The 25,230-nt window shown below is 53.3% G+C and overlaps 3 protein-coding genes and 1 non-coding gene across 5 annotated transcripts; 3 read left to right on the top strand and 1 right to left on the bottom strand.

Moving 5' to 3' along the window:
• Window positions 1-5: 5 nt before the first annotated feature.
• Window positions 6-14,025, bottom strand: DNAJC30 (DnaJ heat shock protein family (Hsp40) member C30). Its single transcript, XM_061208346.1, has 3 exons — window positions 12,844-14,025; window positions 10,060-10,218; window positions 6-74 (listed from the first exon to the last, which is right to left on the bottom strand). The coding sequence occupies exon 1, from the start codon at window positions 14,023-14,025 to the stop codon at window positions 13,345-13,347; it is 681 nt and encodes a 226-aa protein (XP_061064329.1). The 3' UTR covers window positions 6-74; window positions 10,060-10,218; window positions 12,844-13,344.
• On the top strand, window positions 2,258-6,225 carry VPS37D (VPS37D subunit of ESCRT-I). Its single transcript, XM_061208586.1, has 4 exons — window positions 2,258-2,500; window positions 3,804-3,975; window positions 4,447-4,529; window positions 5,140-6,225. Exons 1-4 carry the CDS (start codon window positions 2,363-2,365, stop codon window positions 5,500-5,502), a joined length of 756 nt encoding a protein of 251 aa, XP_061064569.1. The 5' UTR covers window positions 2,258-2,362; the 3' UTR covers window positions 5,503-6,225.
• Window positions 14,026-14,199: 174 nt separating the features above from the next.
• BUD23 (BUD23 rRNA methyltransferase and ribosome maturation factor) lies at window positions 14,200-25,219 on the top strand. 2 transcript variants are annotated; one of them, XM_061209084.1, is made up of 12 exons: window positions 14,200-14,282; window positions 14,387-14,424; window positions 15,774-15,869; window positions 15,965-16,047; window positions 16,143-16,239; window positions 18,197-18,293; window positions 19,524-19,574; window positions 20,321-20,406; window positions 20,639-20,684; window positions 20,851-20,909; window positions 24,704-24,793; window positions 24,926-25,219. In XM_061209084.1, exons 1-12 carry the CDS (start codon window positions 14,235-14,237, stop codon window positions 24,978-24,980), a joined length of 846 nt encoding a protein of 281 aa, XP_061065067.1. In that variant the 5' UTR covers window positions 14,200-14,234; the 3' UTR covers window positions 24,981-25,219. The 2 variants fall into 2 exon arrangements, with proteins under 2 accessions (XP_061065067.1, XP_061065068.1); XM_061209085.1 differs by lacking the exon at window positions 24,926-25,219 and adding an exon at window positions 22,653-22,710 and having other exon boundaries at window positions 24,704-24,760.
• Window positions 24,171-24,302, top strand: LOC133104566 (small Cajal body-specific RNA 20). Its single transcript, XR_009703629.1, has one exon. It is a non-coding gene; the product is annotated as a small Cajal body-specific RNA 20 (non-coding RNA).
• Window positions 25,220-25,230: the final 11 nt, after the last annotated feature.

Raw genomic sequence — 25,230 nt, 5'->3', positions numbered from 1 at the left:
GCCAGCAGATTTGGCTTCTGGTGAGAGCTCTCTTCCTGGTTTGCAGACAGTGGCCTTCTAGCTGTGACTTCACACTGGTGGAGAGAGAAAGAACTTTGGTCTCTTTTCCTCTTCTTATAAGGGCACTAATCCCATCATCAGGCCCCATCCTCATGACCTCATCTAAACCTAATTACCTCCCAAAGGCCCCACGTCCAAATATCATTACATTGGGGGTTAGGGCTTTGACATATCAATTTTGGGGGGAAGTACTCAGTTCATAACAGGGTACTTTCAAAATATTGGGTGGGGGTGGTGAAAGGGAGGTATCAGTCTAAAGGCAGAAATTAAAGGTGAAAGAGACAGAGAAAGAAAGAGACCTAACTACCACAGTGGGGGAGGCATCCTGGAGGGGGCAGGTGAAGGTGAGACCCATAGCAAGGGTACCTGGGCTGGCTTTGGAATGAGGGGAGGCTCCTCCTCCTGGAGGAAGGAGAGAAGAAAGAGCACTGGGGCAGGTGCAGAGAAGATCCAAAGAGGTGGGGCAGGAAGTGGCAGAAGCTCTCCCATGTGATAGGCAGTGGAGTCACCTACTGAGGGGGCAGGAGTGGGTGTAGGAGGTCTGAGGAGTGTGGGGAAGGTTCACAGGGGCCGTTGTTGTGGGATTCCACAGGGGACACACTGGGCTGAACAAAGGGGGATTGGTGACGAAGAGGGGACAAGCCAAGGCAGGAGCTCCCATCAGATCTCACCAGGGCCTCTTAGAGTGAAGAATGCCTGTTGCCCGGCCAAAGGAGGGCTGGACAGGGGGAGTGTCTAGGAGACCCCTGGAAGCTTAGTGGAGAAACAGTGGGTCTGGAGGACGCAGACCAGAACCAGGGAGATCATAGCCAGGAAATTGGGAAGGGTGGAAGAGCTCTTGATAATACCCAGGACCGTGGTGGAGGGACATCAGGGACTGTGGGGCACACAATGCAGCCTGGGGAGGTAGAGAGGGCTTCCTGGAGGTGGTGATGTTCCAGCTGAGTCTTGAAAAGGAAAACCAAATTTCAGTTGCCATAAAAATGTGGAAGAAGTGTTGCCTTCACAGTCTATCAGCAAGTCTGTCCTGCCCCACTCCATCAGTTTTGTCTCTTTCTCAGACATCTCCACCACGCCCCCTGTGCTCTGGCTGGATTGGGAGAGTCCTTGTTGGGCACTTTCAGCTTCTATGCCTTGGCTTATGGACTTCTCTTTGGTTTCACTATTTTCTCCTTCAACTTCAGAACTCCTATTCATCCCTCAAAACCCAGCTCAAATGTCACCTCTGCTGGTGAGCCTTTCTGATTGCCCTGGTGCCACCTTGGTGCTTTCTTAGTAGTGTGGTGAAGTGGAAAAAGCTCACTCACTACTGTTTGATTTTAGACAAGTGACAATCTCTGAGTGTCTGTTTCCTGACAATGGCACTGGCCAAGCCTAGTTGTGAAGATAAGGTACATGACATCCTCAGGCATCACATGGGACTCACAAAGGAAGACATCGAGCCATGACATCCACCATTCTGTCTTGTACTAAAGTAAGCTGAGTGAGAATGTGACTCTGCCTTAATCCATGAGCTCTTAGAGGGTAGAGACCATGCCCCGACAGGGCCCAGCCCAGTGCCCAGCATGGAGGCATCGTGTGCTCCGTGGACACTGCACATAAAGGAAGAACAGAGATTGCCTATCGTTTACTTGTAATGTGACTTTGGGGAGGTGACATCATCTCTGAGAATCTGTTCCTTCATCTTTAAAATAACAATAACTCGTATTAGGTATTCATTTAACTACAGGTAAGTGACTCAACATTCACTACCTCTAATCCTCACATTGTGTTATCATCATCCTATTTTATAGAAGGGAAAACTGAGGCTGGGGGAGGTGAATGACTTGTCCAAGTTAGCAGCGGGCAGGAGCTCCTGGCACCCGGCCAAATTCAGAAAATTGTGCGAATTCACGGGGTAAATGTTAAATAGGCTTGCAAACTGTAAAGGCCTTGGGTGGGAGAGTCCGTGCCTGGGGGCGTGGTGAATGATGGCCGGGAGGAGAGGAAAGGAGAGGCGCCTTAGATATCCGGACGGCGGAAGGACGATGGGTTGCCAGGCGATCTGCGGCTGCGGGAGGCGCGGCGAGGCGCGGCTCGGCCGGGGTGGGAAGAGGCGCGGCCCGCCCCCTCCCCGCCCCACCCCCAGCCTCCACGCCGCGGCCCCTTTAAGAGCGGGCGGGGCGCCCTCTGGCGGCGGAGCGGCGCGCGCTGCCGGAGCCAGAGCCCCAGCCGGATCCCGGAGCCGGAGCGGAGCGGAGCCGGGGCGGAGCGGGCCGAGCGGGCCGAGCCAGCAGCCGAGCTGGGGGCGCGGGCGGGCGGCATGTACCGGGCCCGGGCGGCGCGGGCGGGGCCGGAGCCCGGCAGCCCGGGGCGCTTTGGGATCCTCAGCACCGGGCAGCTCCGGGACCTGCTTCAGGATGAGCCCAAGCTGGACCGGATCGTGCGGCTCAGCAGGAAGGTAGCGCGGGGGGCGCGGGCGGGGGGCGCGGGGGACGGGCCGCGGCCTGCCGGACCTGCCGACCGACCGAAGGGCCGCGCCGGCCGGGCCGAGGGGCCGCCGGAGCCTGGCACGTACGAGTGGGCCCGGCGGAGCCGCCCCCGGGGGAGGGGGCGCCCTGAGCTGGCCTGGGGCGGGTGGGGCGCCGGAGACCCAGGGAGGCGCCCGTGCACCCCCGGGATGGCCGCGAGGCGTGTCCTACAGCGGCTGCTCCAGGGAGGTGTGTTCCGGGGGGCGGGGGCGGCTGTTTGTGGGGGCCCTGGCTCGCACACCCACGTTCTGTAGGGCCAGAAAGGGGAGGTGCCTTCCATGGAGAGAACTAGGGGCCTGTGTGACACCTGGGGGGGGCCGTTGGGAGGGCGTCCGTAGTCTGGGGGTGTAAGAGGGGGCTTTGTGTCTTCCGGTGGGGAGGGGTACTGAAAGCTGAGGCGTGTATTCCATAGGCCACCATAAGAGAAAGTTGTATATTTCACAGGAGATAGGCCCGGGCTGGTTGTCTGCGGGGGGGGCAGAAAGGGAAAGTGTACATTGGAGGGAGGCAGGCAGGAGGGGCGTGTGCATCCTATAGGGGACAGATGGAGGGTAGTGCGTTCTCCAGGGGCAGGGAGTGGAGGCTCAGCCCGCCTAGTAACAGAAGGAAATAGCGTTCTCCAGGGCCAGGAAAGAAAGGGGTCTGCTTTCTGCAAGAGAAGGAAAGCTGGGAGCAGGTGCTAGGGGATCAGGGAGGAAAAGGGGGTGTGTATTCCTTGGGGTGTGGGGATTCCACTGGAGGGCAGAGGACGGGGTGCGAGGGAAGGGAGGGGGGTTTGAGGGGGTGCTGTGCAGGGACAGGGTGAAGACATCACTGGAGAGTAAGAGCAGGGGGTGGGAGTGTTTTCGGCACAAACACCTGAGGAGGAAACAGACAAAGGCCTGGAATGAGAGGGAAGCTGCCCATGCATGGAAAATGGGACAGAGGAGGGAGGGGGACTCCTCGGGGACCTGAGCAGACATATTAATTGAAAAATTAAAAATTAACTAACATTTGTAGAGGCCTTCGTAGTTTTCCTCACCTAAGTCTCCCAACAACCCTATAAGGTAGATGTTTTTAGCTCACTTTGTGGAAGAGGAAACTGAGGCAAAGTGGGGTCTGGGCTCTTATCGTCCCTCCACCTGTTGGCTCGCCATCCTGAGATTGGGGTGCTTTCGGCTTGGCCCGTGGGCACTGTCGCCCAGGGTGGCAGTAGGTCCCTGAATGGGCCTCTGGGCTCTTCCCTGCCGGCAGTTCCAGGGCCTGCAGCTGGAGCGCGAGGCATGCCTGGCCTCCAACTACGCGCTAGCCAAGGAGAACCTGGCACTGCGGCCCCGCCTGGAGATGGGCCGCGCTGCCCTGGCCATCAAGTACCAGGAGCTTCGGGAGGTGGCCGAGAGCTGTGCAGACAAGCTGCAGCGACTGGGTGAGGGACGGCCGGGAGAACTGCCTGGGGTGGGGGGCAGCTGGCCATCTGGCTGGGTGGCCTTGGGAAGTGCCAGGCTCTGAAGGTTGGGACTTGGGCAGACCTATTCCCCGGGGAAGTTTGAGGGGTGCTACTGCTGGAAAATTACCGAGTTGGGAAAGTGAGCAGTTGATGGGTAGAGCTGGGTTCGAGAGGCCAAAGTGGGGCCCAAAACCCAAGGGCCTGGGGTGCTCTAGGAGACAAAGCCCCTGCTCCCTCTTTCGCACTAGGACTGGGGGGAGGTGCATAAATGGATCTGGCGGGCGTTGTGCAGATGAGGAAACTGAGGCTCCAGAGAGGGGAAGGGAAGCGTAGAATCACACACAGGGTCAGTGAGAGTCAGGTCTGGGCCCTGGGGCTCTGGTCTGTCTGTCCTGGGTGACAGGCCCTGAAGGCAGGGGCTAATTCACTCTGTCCCTCTGTGGCCCTCAGAGGAGAGCATGCACCGCTGGAGCCCCCACTGCGCGCTGGGCTGGCTGCAGGCTGAGCTGGAAGAAGCTGAGCAGGAGGCTGAGGTGAGAGAAGGGGCAGCTGGGCCTGGGGACCGGGAGGGGGGCCCCATCCTATCATCATCCCCCTCCCCTCAATTCTTACATTGCAGGCTTGAGAGCCCCCCTTCCAGGAAGCCTGCCCTGAGTGCCTGGCTCCCAGGAGTGCCCGCTGCATTGCTGTCCGCACTGGACACAAGGCCCACCATCCCCACCTGTAACTTTCCCCCAACTTCCTGTGAACATCTCAGGGCAGCTTAGGCTGGGTCTACAGAGGAGCTGGGACAGATGTCTCAGTGCTGGGCTGGGAGCACAGTGCTCAGTGAGCTGAAGAGGTGGAGGAGGAGGGCCCTGGCCCTGATGAGAGACACCTGTCTACTTCAAGTGTGTCTCCATCTCTGATCCCGCCTCATCCCTGGCCCGGCAGGTCTGGTGATAGTAAGGAAATCAAGGCTTGAGAGCAGAGGACGTTCATCCGCAGTCACTCAGCAAGGGGCAGGCCCAGGCTGGAGCTCAGGTGCCCCGTCCCCGAGCTGTGGCGCGGTCGCCATCGGGAGGGACTCAGGGTGGGAGGAGAGAGGAGCAGCCCGCGGTCTTTGGTCGCGTTCCTCCCACACTGTCCTCCCCCCTGTCCCAGGAGCAGATGGAGCAGCTGCTGCTGGGCGAGCAGAGCCTGGAGGCGTTCCTGCCCGCCTTCCAACGAGGCCGTGCCCTGGCCCACCTGAGGCGGACCCAGGCGGAGAAGCTGCAGGAGCTGCTGCGGCGCCGGGAGCGGTCTGGCCAGCCCGCCCCCACTGCTACTGCGGACCCCCCCAAATCCTTCCCCGCTGCCGCTGTCCTGCCCACTGGGGCCGCCCGGGGGCCACCAGCAGTGCCCCGGAGCCTGCCCCCCTTGGACTCCCGCCCAGTGCCCCCGCTGAAGGGCTCCCCCGGGTGCCCTCTAGGCCCAGCCCCTCTGCTGAGCCCTCGGCCCACGCAGCCAGAGCCCCCCCACCGGTAGGATCCAGGGTATGGCTCCCCACTGGGGGGCCCAGACAAACTTGATGCGTGGCTCCTCCTCCTCCCCCACTGCCGGGGTGGGGGGAGGGGCAGGCCCCTCCCCCTGGCCCTAGGCAGGCCCTGGCCCTGGAGGCTGAACTGGGGAGGAGGGTCACCTGGAGGATGCCCAGAGAGAGGGCCGGGAGTGGGGTGGGCAGGGTATTATGCCTCTGCCGCTGAGGAAACTCTGCCTTTTTTTCTCCCCGGCTGGGGCCTCCCGGGTGATGGGCCAGCCCCAGTGAAAGAACTTCACTCATGGGGGCCTGGGAAGATGCCCACTTCCTTCAAGGGGCCCTGCCTAGGGGGCCTATCGCCCCCTGCCACTCCACTAGGCTCGCAGAATGCCAAGGCTGACAGGAGTGTTTTCCATCATGTCCTGAGCCTACCTTTCCCCCAGTTCTGGGGTCCACCACCTAGGAGCCAGGTGGTCAGGCCCCAGCTGTGGGGGCAGGGCCATGGGGCTACTACCTGCCCCGCTCATGCTCCAGACCCTGGGGCAAGGTAGGCCAGGGGCTTCTGACCTGCACCAGGTGAGAGTGGGCCCTCCCCCGGAAAGACCATTCTGTATTTTTCTGTCCCCGTCTCCTTAGAATGGAAACTTTTTGAGGGCAGGTCCTTGTCTTTGTATGTTCTGTCCCCAGCCCCGCCTCCCAGGGGCCGTCAATAAATGTAGTGATGAGGATGACGATGCTGCCTGACTCCTCTCTGCTCCCTCATCCAGCCACTCTGCTGTTGCAGCCTCCACATCTCAGCTCCTGTGCTTCCTACTCTTGAGATGCCCTCCTTTCCTCTCTGCCCATCCAAAGCCCGGCTGTCCTTCATGTCCAGCACTGCTTCTGCCTCTTCCATGAAGCCTTCTCTGATTACCAACCCATGGGAGTCTTCCCTAACTCTTAAACTTCCCAGCACTTCTGACCAGAAGCACACTCTGCTCCGTCACAGTTCTCCAGTTGCCTCACCTGTATGCGCCTTCTTTTCCTGGGTGGCCTGTAAGCCCAATCAGGATGGTACCTGCTCCTTCTCTGGCCTGCCAAATGACCACCCCCACTGAGTGATGGAGAGGGTTCTATAGGGCTGAAGCTACCTGCCTTCAGCTCGGGTAAACATTAGGTGGCCAGCTTGGTGATGACTGTGGGACAAGAAGATGGGAGAGTGGGAATATGTCTTGGATCAGCTTAGGTCAAGTCTAATGAGATGAAGTTTGGCAGGAAGTCACAGAAGGTCCTGCAAGTAAGAGGGGACAGAGTGCTGTAGAAGCTAATGTGATCTTGGTCCATGTTAGTGGGGCTATAACCATCTAGAATGAGGCAAGTGCTGGTCTGGCTTTACTTTTTACTGAAGTTTTAAACTCTAAGCGAACCCCAAAACAGCACCTTTGGAGTATAATGAGAAAGAGGATTGGGGCTAAGTCCCCTACGGAACAGTTGAGGGATCTGTTTGACATACAAGTATGTGATGGCTAGCCTTTGAGTCTCTAAAGGACTGCTTCACATAGAGCGAGACGTTAGAGTCAAGACCAATGGGTGGAAACCACTGGGAGCCAGATTTTGGCTCAGTATGAGGCTCTTGATTCACGGTTGCTACTGCTGGTAGGTTGGTCCCCATCCCTAAAGATGAGTGAGCAGCACCTGAGTGACTGCTTGATGACCTCTTAAGAAATATAGGCAATAGTTACAGGGACTGGCCCATCGAGCTTTTGAAAGTCCCTCAAGTCCAGTCAGATTCACCCCCAGCAGGGGCAAAGCACTGATGGTGCCCACTTGAGAAGCTTCATCCCACAGTGGCCTTGGTTCTCCTGCTCCTCACTGCTAGCACTTGAAGTGCTGGAGACAAGGGACGCTGGAGATGATACCAGGTGCCTGCCTGAGATGACAGAAGACTGAACAGCCCCAGAAGAGCTCCCACATTCTTCACACAGCCTGGGGCAAGCCGGGCCCCTCTCGGCCTGGCCTCCCACTTCTGGTCCATGCTTCTAGGGAGTTTTTCGTTTGTAACCAAAAGGAAGAAGGGCTAATGGTGGTCATGACTGAGCCTCCCTCCACTATTGTGAATTGGGGAGCGGCCTCTACAAGGCAGAGGCTAATGTCCACAGTCTGGTTCAGCTTCCCCTCCCCAGGGCAGGTAAGAAAAAGAGGAAGGAATGACCCAGGCAAGGGAGGGACTGGGAAGGGAGAAAAGTATTACCATGAGAACCAGATGGGGTGCTTCAAAAGGCCTTCCATGCCCCTCACCTTCCTCAAGAGCTCAGACTCAGTTTTAGAGCACGCAGGGAGTAAGGCCCCTCTGTATTCAGCTCCAGCATGAAAAACACCAAAGACCTGAGGCAGGTGGGTATAGATACCACCAGAGTGGAATGGGCCTAGTTCTGGGCCATGGGAAAGGCTTAGAGTTGGATGGTTAATAAACTTGATTAACCCCTCTGCTTGAAGGTACATGAAATATTCTGGAAAGTTCCAGGCAGTCTGGGCTCTCCTGCCAGATTACTTTTGGAACTTTCTATTTCCAGGTCTGGGGTCCCAGGGAATGCTCCTGGCTATAATCCTCTGTGAGAGAGAATAAACTTGAGGTAGACCCTCAAGGGGCCCATGAGAAAGGTCCTACCTATTGCAGGCCACCAGTGCTTTTACAAACCAAAACCAAAAAATTGCCCAAAGGGCTTCTCTCGTGGCTCAGTGGTTAAGAATCCACCTGCCAATGCAGGGGACACAGGTTCGAGCCCTGGTCCGGGAATATCCCACATGCCAGGAAGCGACTAAGCCCGTGCGCCACAACTGCTGAGCCTGTGCTCTAGAGCCCGCGAACCACAACTACTGAAGCCCACGTGCCTAGAGCCTGTGCTCTGCAACAAGAGAAGCCACTGCACTGAGAAGCCTGCACACTGCAACGAAGAGTAGCCCCCACTCACCGCAACTAGAGAAAGCCCACGCACAGCAACGAAGACCCAACGCAGCCAAAAAAAAAAAAAAAATTGCCCAAGTAACAAAACTCTCACTCCTTTTTGATAAAAACAAGGTGTTCCTCCCCCTCAAGAAAGTCTATGTGCACCTCCTTGTTTGGAAATCACTAGCTTCTGTGTATTTTCCTAAGCCTCCCACCTTGTTTTCCAAATTTGAAACATAGTAACATTAAATGTACTTTTGTGTGTGCGTGCTAATCAAGGCTTACTGAGCTCAGTCTTTACCACTGAATCCTGTGGTCACTGCAAAGCCATGGCTAAGAACTTGCCCCTGACCTCCCAGGCTAGAGAGAGTCTAATGGTTTCCAAGAGACCAAGTTGGACTAGCTGAGGGTTTATCCCAATTTATACAAGGATTTTACACAAAAGATTGAGTGCAGGAATCGGTGTTATTGTACGAAGGGACCTCTGGCTTTGTTTGGGACCTTGCCACTGCTGTAGACCTCTCAAAAGATTCTTCTTGTCCCACAATGAAAATAAGACTTACACTCTGCCTCCCTGCATAAAGTGTGAGCTCTTTTAACAACATAGGAGGTAACCTAGGGATCTGCAAACTCAAATGCCTGTAGGGGCCAGAAGGTCACAGTGCAAAGCAGCTCTGTTCCCACAAAGTACACCCTCCCCCATTTTCCTGGAAATGCATGATCTCCACCCCCACCCTTATTTTGTTTTTCCTCTTAATAGACATGGGATACAGAGAGAGGTTTCTCTACTAAGAGCAAAATGGTGCAAGTGTGTGCATCACGGCCTCTGACACATCCCCTCTGCTGGTGAGAGTGCAGCGGACCGGGGAGCAAGGTCCTATCTGAAAGGCAGACCTTACAGCTTCTCCCAGCTAGTCATGAAAGTATGGGAGGAAGCTCAATGGTGGCACATTTTCTCATTTTTTTGAGATAAGTCAGAAATCTAGATTTTTATGCAAAGTCTTCCAAGTTTTGAATATTGCCTAAAGTTAAGACACTGTGCTAGCCGCAGCCAAACGCTGTGTGCAGGTCAGCTGTGGCCTGTGAACCACGAATCTCGGTCAGTTCTTCGTCCTCCAGAAACAGGCCTTCTTTTGTCTAGCAGCAGTCCCCTCCCAGGACCGAGGATGTGAACACTGACGGAGCAGAGGCAGGATGGGAGGGCCAACCCACCTCAAGACTAGCGACGGGGCCCCAGGTTTGTATAGCCTTAAGAGACAGTGGCGAGATGGCTAGATCCATAGTGACGCTATGACCTTACAACAGATGGTGAAGGTGAGCTCTCTGCTTCTGGGGGATGAGAGCACCTAGCAATCCCCAGCATATGCAAGTTCATGAGGTCCAGACTCAGGTCTTGCTATCACCCTAAAACACTAACAGAGGGACCCCAGATGCTTTGCACAAACCCGATGGCCCCCAGGGCTCCAAGCCTGGCCTGAGAGCCAAGCCGCTGAGGGCAGGCAAGGCGCACCTTCTACAGTCCTGCTCAGAGGCAGGAGACAGTGTGTGACCTCATCACAGGGCTGAGGAACTGAGAGGGCAAAGGCCAGGAGAGAGCACTGAATTCCAGAGAGTGGACTGAAGTAACACCGCTACTTACCAGCTGTCCCTTCTCTCAGCCTCCCTTCACGGGATCTGGTGACCTTCCTGGAAGCCCAAAGGCCCGAGACAAGACCCCTACTCCTCGCCATTTTCCATAAGCAGGTGTGGTGGCCACTCACTTGGGCTCCACCCTTGGTGTCTCAGCTTCAGGCTGTGGCTATAAGGGATGGAGATATATATACATGGTCAGTAATGACCAATGGACAACTCACTGGCCTAAGGTAGGCTATTCTTATTCATCTTGGCTCATGCTGGGACCATTACAGAGGGCAAGGTGCACCCAGCGAATGAAATGCCAGAACCTCAGAAGGAAGCAAGAAATCTTACTCCTTCAGCACTGGGATGTGTAAAGGATCTTTTCACCCAGCAATAAATAAAGGACAATGGAGGGGAAAACAGTTCGGCTCAGGAGGAATAAAATGAAGTCCTGATCAAGCCCAAAGACAATATCACAATTGCCTAGACATGTACACCTTTGATTCCTATCCTCTTGTCCGTGTCTCTGCATTTAGGATCTGTGTGTGCTGCTCACTCAGCCTGGTACTCTTCTTCACCCCCTACCCAATGAGCACAGCATGGAGAAAGCTGGGCCCCTCTTGTCCAAAGTCTCTCTTCCTAGGTCCAAACTTAGTTGTTTCCGTTTGTGACCAAAGGGAGAAAAGGGACTGAAGCTGACCATGTCTCAGCCTTCCTCCTCTATCAGGAACAGGGGAGCAGCCCCTAGAAGGCAGGGGCTAATGTCCATGGCCTGGTTTAGCCTCTCCTCCCCAGGGCAGGTAAGAAGCTGAGAAAGGACAACTGCAGGGGGGCCAGAAAGGGAGAAATGATGTAACAGAAACCAGCTGGGGAGGGTCCTTCAAAAAGCCTCCCACACATCTCCCCTCCCATGAAGAGCCCAGATTGAGTTTCAGGGATGGTAGGGAGTGGGGTCTCTCAGAGTTTAGCTCTGGCCTAAAAAAACCAGAGGCAGGCAGGATGGCACTACAGAATAGAGTGGGCCTAGTTCTAGGCCTAAGGAGAGGCTTAGAGTTGGATGATTAATAAATTTTATTGACTACCCTGTTTGGAGTTGCATGGAATGTTCCAGAAGTTTCACAGTCTGGACCCCACCACTCCAAACCTTCTGGGTCTACCTCCATGTTTTGGGGCCTGAGGGAATGTTCTTCGCTGTGATCTTCACTGAGAGAAAACAAACTTGAGAGATCTATGTCAAAGAGCCCATGAGAAAGATCCCAGATTATCACAGACCACTAGTGCTTTTACAAACAAGACCCAAAAGAACCCCAACCCCAATTTGATCGAAACTTTGATAGAATCTTGCCCCAAGGACACTCCGTTATGCCCCAACTCCTTGGTTGAGAATCACCAGCCTCTGTACCTTTTACTAAGCTTCACTTCCTGTAGTTTGTGTTTTGAAAAGACATTCCCTCTCGTTTTCCAGATATGAAACATAATAACATTAAATGTTCTTTTTTAAAGTACATATGTCCTTGCCCCCAAACCAAGGCTCCATGAGCCCAGCATGTCTGAACCAGAGTAGGCTTAAATCTTTCCTACTGAATCATATGGTCACTGCAAAGCCATGACTAAGAGTTTGCCCCCAACCTCCAAGGCTAGAGAAAACAGAATGGTTCCCAAGAGACCAAGTAGCACTAGCTATGGGTTTCTCCCAATTTATCCAAGGACCGCCACAAAAGATTGAGTGCAGGAATTGGTGTTAATATAGCAAAGCACCTCTGGCTTTGTTTAGAACCTACTTAGGCCCTTACCCTTGTAGAAGATCTCCTGCAAAGGTTTTCCTACCCCACAGCTTTATGCTCCACAGTACATACCTGAGTACCTACCATCTCACAGCTAAGCCACACCCCACGTGCAGTGATTCACGGTTAAGAGAACTGGATTACCACAGCTCTAGCCAAGTGAAAACCCACTGCACCAATTAGGAGAAGAGGAAACAAACAAAAACCAAAAAACCCTCAGCCAGCTCTGAATAAGGAATTGCGCTTCCATCCTGTGCCTCCTGTCATTCAACATCCGGTCTACTCAAACTCCCCCAATTCCCACAGCTTCAAGTAGCCCTGTTTCAAGGACTTGGTTTGTAGGGCCTGCGATAAGCACTGCCAGTGAAACAGGAGCCTGGGCCACACTCAGGCGACTCAAACTCCCAGTTTGTTGCTCTATTTTTGGGAAGGGAGGAGCTGCACAGTTAGCAATGGGGCTGGCTGGTCAAGGGATGACCAGGTGCCAGGCACAGGGTCCCAAGGACAAACCTGACTCTACTGGCACTATATATATATATGTATATATATATATATATGTATGTGTGTGTATATATATATATATATACACACACATACATATATATATATATATATATTTTTTTTTTTCCCCCCTGCTGCTGCAGCATGCGGGATCTTAGTTCTCCAACCAGGGATCGAACCTGCGCCCCCTGCAGTGGAAGCACGGAGTCTTAGCCACTGGACCGCCAGGGAAATCCATGGCATCATACTTTAATCACTGAGCCTATTAGAACATGGATAATCAAGTGTGACAGACCGAAAGAGAGCAAACGATTTGCTCCTCTGCCATCACGCCCACAGAGTAACTTCTCCGAGGTCATACATTAGATAAGCATGGGCACAGGAAGGCTCATTCCTTAGGCTCATGACCTTGCTTTCTTTCCCACTCACACTCACCACCAACAGAAGGCAGAGTGGGGTCTGACCACCAAAGAATGGCCAGGTTCCCACAGATCACATCCTTACCCTACACTGGGTCTCACCTTGTGGCTTGGGGAGCTCACAGAAAGACAAGTTTCTTATAACCCCAGAATTTTTCTTTTGGCAGTCACAATTGGTCACATTGCACGTTTCAAGGTTACAGAGGAGCCCCACGCTACACACGTGGGGCAGGAGCAGACGAGTCTTGCTCGGAGCTTTACAGGAAAGCCACAGCAAGTGTTCCAGAAATTGACAACATCTGGAAGCAGGCACCCCAGGGCCTCCAGGAAACCCCTCACTCTCGGGCTTTCGGGACTCCTCATTGGGGGCCTTTTTCTTGGGCATCAAAAAGCCTCCTTTTCTGGACCAGAGGGGTAGGGATGTGCAGGTCAATGGCTAAGCTGGCCGGGTGGGGAAAGGAAAGGGGAGAGCAGTTCCTTCGGACCCCAGTAGAGGTAGACAACAGTAGACAATGGAGGCAACGGGTTCAAGAAGACAGGAAAGGCCATTTTCTTGGGGGGGGGGGTGGGGGCGCAGCTGCTCCCCTTCCCTCCGCTCTCCGATTAAAAACGAAAGCCCATGATGATGAAGACTGTGAGCAGAAACAAGAATAAAGCCGTGTCTCGGGTCTCGTCCCAGCCTAAGCCCTTCTTGGCCCGGTCCTCCTGCTGCTTGCGAAGGGCCTCCCGCCGGGCCCTCAGGCGCCGCTCGCGCTCCAGCTGCTCGCCGTAGTGCGCCTGGTAGAAAGCGTCAAAGTCGAACATGGTGCGGTTGGCTCCCGATGAGGCCTGACCGCTGCCCTGGGTCCGAGAGGCGGGAGGCTGGGTGCGGGGCGAGTCGGGGTCGGCGGCGGGCGTCTTGGAGGGCCGGACCCCGGGGCCGCGCAGGTCCTCGTCGCTGAGCAGGCCGCGGTCATACTTGCGACGCAGGGTGGTACTGCCCAGCACCGCGTAGGCCTGGGAGATGCGCGTGAAGCGCTCGGCAGCCTCGGCGCTCCCGGCGTTGCGGTCCGGGTGGTAGAGGAAGCTCTGCCGGTAGTAAGCCGCCTTGATCTGCGCCTGCGTGGCCGTGGAGGCGACGCCGAGCAGCTCATAGAGCGCCGTGCGCGAGTACGGGCCGTCGCTCCGGGAATAAGTTCTCGCTTCTACGCCCAGGCCCGATCCCAAGTTTTGTGGAACCCCCCGAGCCTGCCACAACCTCCACAGTAATAGCCGCGACCACCTCACATCGCGCTGGGCTGCCATCTTGAATGAGTCAGGCGGACGGTGCAAGATGAACTGGCCAATGGGAGGCGTGCGTTTTTCGCATCCGGTCGGCCCTTGTAGCCAATCGAGTAAAAGAGAAGGCGGGGAGAGGGGTGGAGCATGCGTATTACGAGGCGGGCGCCAGGCCGAGGACATAAAAGCCGGACTCCCAGAGCAAATCGCACGAGACCAGTTGCTGAGGCGCGGAGATGGCGTCTCGTAGGCAGCGACCCGAGCACAGCGGGCCTCCGGAGCTGGTGAGGCCTGTGTTCCGCGGACACCCCTCTCTCCTCTCCTAGCGTCTCCGCGTCTTGATTTTTTCCCCGACTCCCCCGCCTTTTTTTTTTTCTCGTCCCTGCAGTTCTACGACAAGAATGAAGCCCGGAAATACGTGCGCAAGTAAGGGGAGCCTGGATGTTGCGAGGCGTCGGGGGTCGGGAACCGGCAAGTTGCCCTGACTGCGGAGGTTGCTTGGAAAGCACGCAGAATTTGGGGGTGGGGGAAGGAAGAGACCTGAGTTAATCCCATTTTTGACACTGGAAGAGTCAATTTTAAACCTTCGAATGGGTCTCAGTAACCTTAGCATCAGAATGGGAGGGATCACGCCTACTTTCTCTCATACGACAGCTTATTTTAAGCATGTGATAAAACAGGTAGGACGCAGTGGAGATGTGTAAGGGATCAGTGCTGTTGGGGGGAAGGAAATAATATTCATGGAATGCTTACTGTACGCCGCAGTTTACATTATCTCAGTAAATCTTTAGGACAGCTGTTGGTAGAGTATCTGAATTTTGTAGAGGAGAGTTTTTTGTATAATTATGAAGTCAGTTAACAGATGAGGGCTAGAACAAGGACTTCCAAACCTATTTTTTCCGATACAGTACTCTGTAAGAAAGTTCTGCAGATAACCTCTTTTCTCTTTTTTGTTCAAATTGGAGCATCAGACAGAGTCAGCAAACACTCTTTGGTCAGTTGTCATTATGTAGCAAATAGAAACTTTTTTCCAGTTGCAGAGCCCTGTGTCAGGCATTTTGAAAACTGGTACGTGTGACTCTCCCTGTATCTTGGGAAAGCCATACACTCTAGACCTCTTCTGTTCAATATGGTAACCAGTAGCCATCAGCCATCTATTGAAACATATTTAATCTGATATACTTCGTATGAAGAAAATGTAAAATGCTTTATTGTTTTTTATGTTATGTATTGAAATGATGTTTTGAGTATACTGGGTTAAATAAAGTGTAATATTGAGTATGTTGGGTTAACTATTACTACAGTTAACTTTACATATTTAATTTCTTTTTAAACGTACCTTCTAGAATGTCCCAAGTGGCTTGCGTTATGTTTCTCATGGGCAGCACTGCTATAATTTTTATTGTGTCTTCTTCACCCTTCTATATGGGAGTAGCTACAGTGGATAATTCTTCTAGAAAACATGTATTTCAGTAATACAATGTCAAAGCCTGGTAGAGTTGAAAATACCAAATGGTTGGTCAGTAGATAAATGATTTGTTAACTTCACATTAGTTCTGCAGCTAGTACAGTTTTAATTTGTGTCAGAACAAAATAACACGTTGTATTACATGGACTTTTGGGGTCACTTTTAAATAGTTGTAGTCGAGTTTGTTGACTGGGAAAGGGTACCTCAGGATGATTGTTCCTTTTTCTCTTTCTTTGGCTTTTCTTGGTCTGGGTGAGGTTTTAGCCCAGAACTCCTTTACCACTTGCTTGTGTTTCTGCCTTTTTAGCTCACGGATGATTGATGTCCAAACCAAGATGGCTGGGCGAGCGTTGGAGCTCCTGTGTCTGCCTGAGGATCAGCCTTGTTACCTGTTGGATATTGGGTGAGATCCTGGGGCTCAGTTCAGATAGTCCAGGTAGGTGGTGGGATGTCTTTGCTACTCACACTGTTGAGTCCCCATTTGATTGTGTCTTCCAGCTGTGGTTCTGGGCTGAGTGGAGATTACCTCTCAGATGAGGGGCACTACTGGGTGGGCATTGACATCAGCCCTGCCATGCTGGGTAAGTATGTCCTATTTACCACGGGAGTGGACTCCCCTGCATGAGTGTGGAACAGTGATGCAGATTGATTCCTCACCTATTCTTCTCCAATGTAGATGCGGCCTTGGACCGAGACACGGAGGGAGACCTGCTTCTGGGGGACATGGGTCAGGGCATCCCCTTCAAACCGGGCTCCTTTGATGGTTGTATCAGGTGAGAGTCTTCAGGTCCTGCTTTTAGTCCTGCAGGCCAGTGCTTCCCAAACCTGGTTGTGCAGCAGAATCACACGGAATACTTAAAAATACACATCCCCGGGATTTTCAGATGTATAAGGTCAGAGCAAGGCCCCAAAATATGTATTTTTTTGTATTTCAAAACTACTCCTGTGATTATCTTGCACTGCCAGGTTCAGGCACCATGGTATAGGTTTCTCTGCTTTGTGTGTGGGGGTGTGTGTGGGGGGTGGTCTTCTGAGCCTCTAGGAGCCATTTTGTGGGCCGCAGCAGCCATCTTGTTGACTTCTTTTCAAAGGACTTTGTAGTGGAGAGTGGCCCCAATTGCTCCAATCTCTTCGGTGGCTTAAGAGTCCTTTCTGTGGCGTCAGGTTCAAGTTTTGAATGTGTACGTAGTACTTTGATAACAGATCTTAGAACACTAAAATTACAGTTAGAAACGTGGAGTTGTTTTTTGTCTTCTGTAGTAAGTTCTGTTTAGTATTTGGTTTAGTGTTTTGTTGGTGGAGTGGAGGTAGGGGCTAGGGTAGGAAGTCATAGTTTAATCATTACCTGGGGGAAGACCTCCTGTGATAATAGATTGAGCTGTAGTGATACACAGTAGGAATCTGGGTGAGGAGTACAAATCTGGATTTGAAGATTTTCTTTTAGGGTATGGGATTAGCTTACATGTGGGAACAAAATAGGGGAAAAAAAACATTTCAAAGATAGCAATTGCTTTTTAGAAATGATCAGGTGAGATGTTCTAAGCTGCAGAAAACCAAAGGCCAGCAATTTGGTCTTGTATGTTTCAGGAGTAAATAGTCATTTTTAGTTTGTTTTTAAGAGGAGGGGTGGTATGGCAGGCTTTTTCTTTTCAACATTTGTTACCTGCAAGAAATTGTCCCAGGTGCTGTGCTGTTTGTGGAAATAAAGGTCCGTGTTTTTAATACTCTCCATGGTTTTTTAGGTGCTATAAGATGTGGACCAAGTTACTAAATGTGAGCCCCAGTGTGGGGTGTGTGCTAGGGAATCATGGGACCCACCAGAGTTAGGAAGAGAAGTAAGAGCACAGGAAAGCAGGAGGGGCCGGGGCTGGGCCCTGAGGTTGGGAGGAATTTGGATGGTCAAGGAGAGGGTTTCAGAGTGAAGGAACAGTGTGAGCAAAGGCACAGAAGTGGGTGGGGAAAGGAGTGTCATAGATGTAGGGAGGAATGAGAAATTCTACGGAAGATGCGATCATGTGGGGTCGGTTCCTAGAGGCTTTTAACTCCATCCTGAGAAGTTTGGGTTTTATTCAGTAGTTGATGGGGAGCTGGGGAGTGACGAGATCGGGTCTGTGTTGTAGGAGGATTATTTAAAAGAAGAGAGAAGACGCGAGAGAGGGAGAAGTTAGGTTGTCAACGCAATGGAGGCGGTAATGAGTGCTGACCCAGGAGAGTAGTGGAGGAACGTAAAAGCTGGGAGAGGCGGTCGCACACACCAGCGGGGTTTGGGGTTCTGTAGATGTATGTGCACAGCAGTGAGGAGGGGAATGTTGGAAAGGAGGACATACTAGCTGCTTGAGGCTTTAAATGTGGGGATTGTGGAGACGGTTAGCAGGTACAGTTGAAGGAAGTGATTTAGGAGGAGAGCGAATGGCTTTGTGTAAGTCCAAAGCATATTTCCCTTGATTGGAGGAAGGGAATGAAGGGGTAGGTGGCAGGGAGAGCCTTGACCTGCTGAGTAATGCTAAACTTGAGATGTGTGCAGAAGCAAGGTCGAGGAAATATTTTCTTGGACTGGCCTCGAGAAGTTCACATTCACCTTCTGTAGACCCTATTTGGTCCAGTGTTTTAGAATAGTGACCTGGAGTGGACCAGCACGTGCCAACAAAGAGTCGTGGGCAGGAGGGTTTCGCCTGGAGATCGAACCTTGCGTATCTCTCCCTTTCCTGACTAGGTCCCTTCCTCTTTCAGCATTTCTGCGGTGCAGTGGCTCTGTAATGCTAACAAGAAGTCCGACATTCCTGCCAAGCGCCTGTACTGCTTCTTTTCTTCTCTTTACTCTGTTCTGGTGAGTATGAGATCTCCTTACCGGGCTGGCTGCCTGTCCCTCCCTTGCCCTGCAGATAGCATGATGAAGTGGAGGTGCCCCGTGGGAATGCCATTTAGATGGGACCACATGGGATGGCAGGACCTCATTGTTGGCTACTTCGGTCCAAGTCTTCAGCCACCAAAAAAGGAAAGCTCAGGGGGCTGGCACTCTAGTGAAATGCGAAGACACTGATGTCAGAATCTGAGACTGATCACAACTCCTGTGTCCACTCTGCTGAATATCAGTCAGAAGTTGGCTTGGGGGCCTGGACTCCACAGAGTGAGGACAGGGACAGCATTTCGAGGCCACACAGAGGACACCTTCCAGAGTGCTCACATCCTCCAACTCCCACCTTGCCTTCCACCTACTGCCAATGCTCAGATGGGGAGCAGGGTGGTTATTTACCACTGAGAGAGCCTTTATTAGCTTTTTTCTTGTCTTTATTTATTTATTTGTTTGTTTACTTATTTATTTGAGCCACACCGCTCGGCTTCAGGCCCCTGCAATGAAAGCGCCGAGTCCTAAGCACTGGACTGCCAGGGAATTCCGTATCTTGTCTTTAGAAGTGATGGTGTTGATTTCCACTGTTTACTAGGATTAGATGATAGTCTGTGATTCTAAGTCCTAAAAGTGAGTTCTTTCACTTTTTTTTTTTTTTTTGGATCCAGGTGTTTCTTGGTCCCCTTAGTCCCCTCACCTCACCCCTGGCTTTCTTAGAGTGGGTTGTTCTGGCAGATAGCTGGGTCTTGTGCGTTATGTGGTTTCTCTTCCTCTCAGGTCCTGGGGTTAACCCTGAAGTTCTGGGGGTCTTTGTGTTTGGTTTTCTCTCTGCTGAAATGCTCTTCCCTCAGACATTTAAATAGCCAGCCCTCTACTACATTCCGGTCTCTGCTCCAGCGTCCCTCAGAGAGAGGCCTCCCTTGAGCCAAAAGTAAACTTGGTAGTTTCTGTCGTGCACCATCCCTTGTCCTATGTTATTTTTCTTTTTGGCGCTTAATCACTACTGTAAATTAGCTACCTCGCCCACTAAAATGTGAGCTGCAGAAGTTCGGAGGCTGTCTCTTTTGTCCATGGCTGTTTCCCAGCCCTGAGAACAGTATACCTTGCACATAATGGGAACTCAGTAAATATCTCGTGAATAAGGAAAGGAGGAGTGCCTGGGTCCTAACCCCATGGGATATTTGAAAGATAGCCACGTTTCTGTTGCAGGTCCATGGAGCCCGGGCTGTCCTGCAGCTGTACCCTGAGAACTCAGAGCAGGTGAACCCCTTGGCTGGTGGAGGTGCAGGGAAGGGGGAGGGACCCGGAATAGGTAAACTGTCCTGCTCCTCACCCACCTGCTCTCCTGCTGTTGGGAGGTGACAGAACCAGCAACCTTAGGCTGCTTGGTGGGAAGGGAGGGGCTGAGCTCCTGAGATTGGTCGCCGTGGCCCCTGCTGGCACATTTTATGACCTAATGTCCTAAGGAAAAGGGGTACCTGGGGCGGTGGCGGGGGGGGGGTAGGATGTCTGTCTTCTCTTGACAGATAAACCATCTGATATGACTGATTTCCATAACCGAAGAAATAACTGGGGGTGGGGGAGGACATCAGCAGTTGTCTGTTCTGTGGAGTGTGATGCCTGAGCAGCGAGGGGCAGGAGGTACCGACTCTGACGGACAGGTGGCGAGCTGTCCCTGACTGATAACATGAATGAGTCTGCCTCGCAGTTGGTGGCCATTCATTTCCTGAGATTTGAGTGGGGAGGTGGGTCCCTAGGCTAGAAAGTGAGAATCAGGGGGACTTGGTCGTCCTGTAATCCCCCGAGGGAGGTATCTGCTGTGGCTGCTTCTAGGCTGCACCTTCTCTGCGTGGCTTTCGGGGACTCAGAATTGGGAATAGTCTGATAAAGACCCTCACTTCTCCCAGACAAGGTCCATTCTGGGACCAGACGGGGGCCAGGGGAGGGGGCGGGAAGCTGCTGCTCCCCCAGCCGCCCCGCCTGACTGCGCGCTGTTCTCTCCCCAGTTGGAGCTGATCACGACCCAGGCCACCAAGGCGGGCTTCACTGGTGGTGTGGTGGTGGACTATCCCAACAGCGCCAGAGCCAAGAAGTGAGTGCCGGGGGCCAGGGTGCTGCCCGTGCTGCAGGAGAGAGGGTGGCGGTGTGGCCCTCACAGGCCACTGATGCGTGGACCAGAGCAGTGCTGGGTTGGGTCACTGGGGCCCCAGGCAGGCAAGAGGCCTGGCTGTGTCTGTACCTGCTTGTGGCAGGGAGGGGGAGGACTTGTCTTGCTCTGTGAGGCTTTCTGAGCCCAGCCCTCACTCTCCACTTTCTTGTTTCAGGTTCTACCTCTGTTTGTTTTCTGGACCTTCGACCTTTATACCAATGGTGAGGGACCTTGAGTTTGTAGGCCCATCTCTTCTGGCTTCCCTTCTTGTGGGGCCGGGCCGTCTACCTGTTAGAAGGGCTCAGGCCTGGGTGCCAGGCCTTCTGGGGTGGGGCAGGTGGGTTGAGAGATCTCCAGGGTGATCTGAGAGCACTTTGGTTCCTGCAGGCCCAGAGCGAAGAGAATGAGGAAGAGGAGGCCAGGGAGTCCACATTCACGGTTGAGAGGTAAGGCTGTTGTTCAGCCCTGCCTAAGGTGCAGGCGGTTGCTGCCACCAGGTTCATTAGGCACAGCAGCAAGAGTCCTCCGTTTCTCTCTGCTTTCACCAAGTCTGTCAGGGTCCGGTGTGGCAGAGACACCAAGGCGGAAATAGGAGCTGGGAACCCTTCGGACCTGTGCCTGCACCTGCCTCTGGCTGAGCTAGTGGAGCCCTTCCGGATGTCTGTGGGCAGCCTTCCTCTCTGCCTGCCCTCTTGCCACACCCAGCAGGCTGTCCCCTCCTCCCAAGGCTGCCTCCTTCACCTACATCCCGGACCCCATCCCCACTTGGCCCCTGTGGCTCCCTTTCCTCTCCCGCATCCTCATGTTTACCCTCCTGAGTCATCCCCATCAGCACACAAACATCCTGCGTGATTTCGCCTGTCTTCAAAAAGGGTCCTCCTTTAACCCCGTAACAGCTCCTGGCGGCCACCCTGTTCATCGGCTTCCCTTTGTGACCGAACTCCTCATACTGCCTCCCCTGCCGTTCTCAGTCCTCTCCTCTGGCTCACGCTTGTCTCATCACAAATTGCTCTCTTGATCAAGGCCACCGCCAGGCTGTCTCGCCAAACCCATGGTCACTTCCCAGTCTTCTTTCTTTCTCCATCTTCATTGTAACTTGCCCGCTCATTAGGAGCTGATGCAGCCGATCGCTCCCCTAACACTTTCCTCACTTGGCCTCCCACCCACGGTCCCGGTTTTCTGTTAACCTCACTGGCTGTTCCTTCTCGGTCCACTCTGGGGCCCACCCTGGACCCCTTTTCTCTCTGTGCTGCTGCCTTAGACACCAGCTACAGGTTCAGAACCTCCAGGTTTCTATCCTTGGTCTCAGTCCCACCTCTGCTTTCCAAACCACCTCCCCTCCTAAATATCCATACCTGGACTTCCCACAGGTCTCTGGAACAAAACAGAGCTCTTGGTCTTCATCCCCGAACTTCTTCCCTCCATTCTTTCCATTCTCAGCCCTTCCTGTTTTCCTTATATTTCACATCTAGTCACTCCATCCCTTTTCCCCACTCCTACCTGGTCTGTCTTTGCTGCCTAGATTACTGAAAGCTACCTCACTTGTCTCCTTACTTCTGACTCTGCCTCTTTGAATTCATTTGCTGTGCAGCAAGACGGAGACTTCCCTTTTTCTTTTACTTTTTAAAAATGTAAATCATATCTTGCCATTTCTCTGTTCAGTATCTTCAGTTGAGTTCTCGTTACCTTTATTTTCCCTACCACCTTTCACTGCTCTAAATGCTAAGTATTCGTTTACTTGGTATTACTTCTGTCCCCAACTAGAATGAAAACTGGTGGGGACTTGCACTGTATCCCTGACACCAGAATAGTGTCTTGTTAGCAAAAGGTGTTCAATATTTGTTGAAGGAACAATTGATTATAAGGTAGTAAAGAAGGAGGTGATTTCTTAGTTCTGATTGGTAGGGGTGAAAGGTTTTCAGACTCTTAAGACGTTTAAGAGGAAAAATGAGCCGAGAATGGATGAGTTAGGAAGGCCCACCGGTGGTGAAAATCATGAGTGCAGTCCTCGTGTCCACCATGGATTGATGCCCTCTGACCCATTGGCCCTCTGCGGTCATCTCCCTTAGCTTCCTCAGCCCATTCCCCGTGGGGACTTGGGGGCTCTCCTAGCCGTTTCTGCTCTAAGGTGCCCATCGCTTGCTCTCAGGGAGTGGTCCCATCTCCTGCTTCCCCTCCGTCCATCTTAGGCTCCCTCTTGTCCTCACACCGGTGTCTACAGACGACGTGTCCTAACTGTAAACTTAGGTAAGTTGTGGGACCTGATCATCCATTTCTTGTCTGTTTAAAATTGGGGGGGATGTGCCACTCTCTCGGGCAGTGTGTTGAGTCGAGGGCATGTCTGTACAGGACTCAGCACAGTGCCTGGCGCGGACCTCATTTCCCTACAGGCTCTTCCCCTTGAAGTCCTCGGATTTGAGGAGGGCGGGGAGGAGGCCTTTGTCTACTGTAAGGCTGATCGGGCTTCTCCCGGTGCTGTCACTTCTGTCTGATCACATTCAGGCCACTTACTGTAAATAAATAGGTAAATCAAGGAAAAGTATTTTAAACCTTTACCTAACTTATCTCTAATTTCTTCCCTCCGCCCCCCAACAACTTTGCTTGACCTATGTATTCTTTAATCCTCGCCACCCAGCCTCTACCCTACCACTCGTCAGCTGCTCTCTCCAAAGGCTCTGTCCCCTCCGGCATTTGCACTGTGGACTCCACTTTCCCCTTGGCACCTGTGGTCGGGGTCGCTCACCGTCTTCACTGCTCCCTTTGTCTCCCCTGATGACTCTTTCCCATCGTCCCTCCCGCAGCTCACATCTTGCCCCCTGTGCTACCCCAGACTGTGCTACCCCAGAGCTTGTCCTTCCTTAGAGACTCCTGGGATTAGTCCTGCATCTCCAGCAGCCTGCTTTGCACCTGGCACGTCGGACTCCTGCCCCCTTATTGTAGGCCCTCTTAACTTTCTTTCGTGAACTGCTATCTCTGCACACCCCAAAGTCTAGGACATGTTGTGTTCCTCCTTTGGTAGAAAGCCTCGCTGCTTCCTGGCGGGAGAGCACGCTCCTTGCTGGTTGGTGTTCACACCTCCATGAACTGGACCAGCCAAGTGGGATTCTGAGTTGGTGTTTTTTTTTTAATCTGACTTTTATTATTAGGTTAGAACAGATGAGAAGTAGCAGCTGGAAGGGTGTGTCATGCAGTCCGGCTTCCACTGGTCCTTAGGCAAGGAGGAAACTTATGAGGATGACTCAATCCTCAGCTGACCCTCAGAGTCTCACTTGGACCCTTCCCCTTCTTACACTCAATGACTCCAGGCAACAGGGCTCTTCTGCTCCCTAACCTTCCTCTTCAGTCCTTTCCCTGTGCCTCATTTTCATGTATTGCTTCTTGTCTGGAATACTGGCCCACCTTCTGCATGAAGTAGCTTATCTCTGTGGCCCTCTCCTTTTCCCCATCACTGCCTTAGCAGCTCCTGGTCTCTCTGCACTTGCTTTGCCTCGTGCGGGTGGTCGCTACCACAGCCCAGCCGTGGACTCTTTAAGGGCAGGGCTGGTTCACAGCCACTGTAGAACATCCATGGGCCGTGCACGCAGGTACTCAGGGAATGGTTACTCAGAGGGCAAGCAGCCTCCGTGGTGTGTTCGACGCTGAAAACAGTTGGATTCCAACTGCCAGGTGGGGATGTGGTTTGAGGGCCCAGGCTGCCCGGTTCTCAGGGCCTCTCTCCCATAGAGCTGTGGGAGGTCCCTTTTCTCCTCAGCCAGGATTGGAGGCCAAGATCACCCCTTGAGGATCATTGTCAGGGCTGCCACAAGCGGGGCAGCCTTGTTTTCCTGCCTCAGACACCTGTAGTTGCTGGGAGCCCCAACTTGGTCTGTACCAAGCGTGCTGGCCTCACAGCCAGACTAGGGCCTGCTTTCCTTGGATCGGCTCTTGTGAGCCCCAGAAGTAGCTCGGCCCCTGCCTGCCCCACAGGCAGGTACGTATGTGTGCCTAACCACGTGGTCACCCGTGTGGATGCCTGCGAGCGAGGGGGGGACCCCACCTCTCCTGCCTCCTCCTAAACAACTGCTCTGGCCCCAGCAGATGTCACCAGGAAGGGGGTGTCCAGAATGGGGACTTCTGTTGTGGAGGGGGCATCTGAGGCCACCTGACTCGGGGGAAGCTCACCACGCTTATCTGCCGGGATTAACCTGGGTGCCAGCCAGGCCACTCTGTCCGCCTGCTCACAGCTGTGTCTCCTGCACAGGGTCCCGTACAGGATGGCGAGGCGGGGGGTGGTGAGGAAGAGCCGAGAGTGGGTGCTGGAGAAGAAGGAGCGCCGCCGGCGGCAGGGCAAGTGAGTGCAGGTGGTGGGGGGGGGCAGGGGTGGGCGGGGGTCTGGCCACCCAGGGCCCAGGGGTCCCAGGGGTTCTTGTTGTTTTTCCTGAGACGGTTCTGTTCTTCCCGCCCCTGTTACTTCTTCGCACAGGGAGGTCCGACCTGACACTCAGTACACCGGCCGCAAGCGCAAGCCCCGCTTCTGAGCGGGGGGCCACGTCCAGTGGGACAGCTCGGGACCACACAGTTGTGAGCTGTGCCATCCAGCCCAGGCACTTGCTTCTGGAGGGTTTTCTATATTGAAGTGCCTACTGTATCAGCTGACAAAAAGTGTTTTAGAAAAGTTCTAAAAAGGTTTAAAGTTTTAAAAGTATTTTCTTCACTAAAAAAAGTTCTGAGAGCATCTTATTTTGTTCTAAAAGCAATAAACCACTTTTCTGTGGAACTCTGGCTCTG

This window comes from Eubalaena glacialis, chromosome 13 (genome assembly GCF_028564815.1).
Source record: "Eubalaena glacialis isolate mEubGla1 chromosome 13, mEubGla1.1.hap2.+ XY, whole genome shotgun sequence".
Lineage (NCBI taxonomy): Eukaryota > Metazoa > Chordata > Mammalia > Artiodactyla > Balaenidae > Eubalaena > Eubalaena glacialis.
This window is presented reverse-complemented; position numbering and strand designations above follow the sequence as displayed.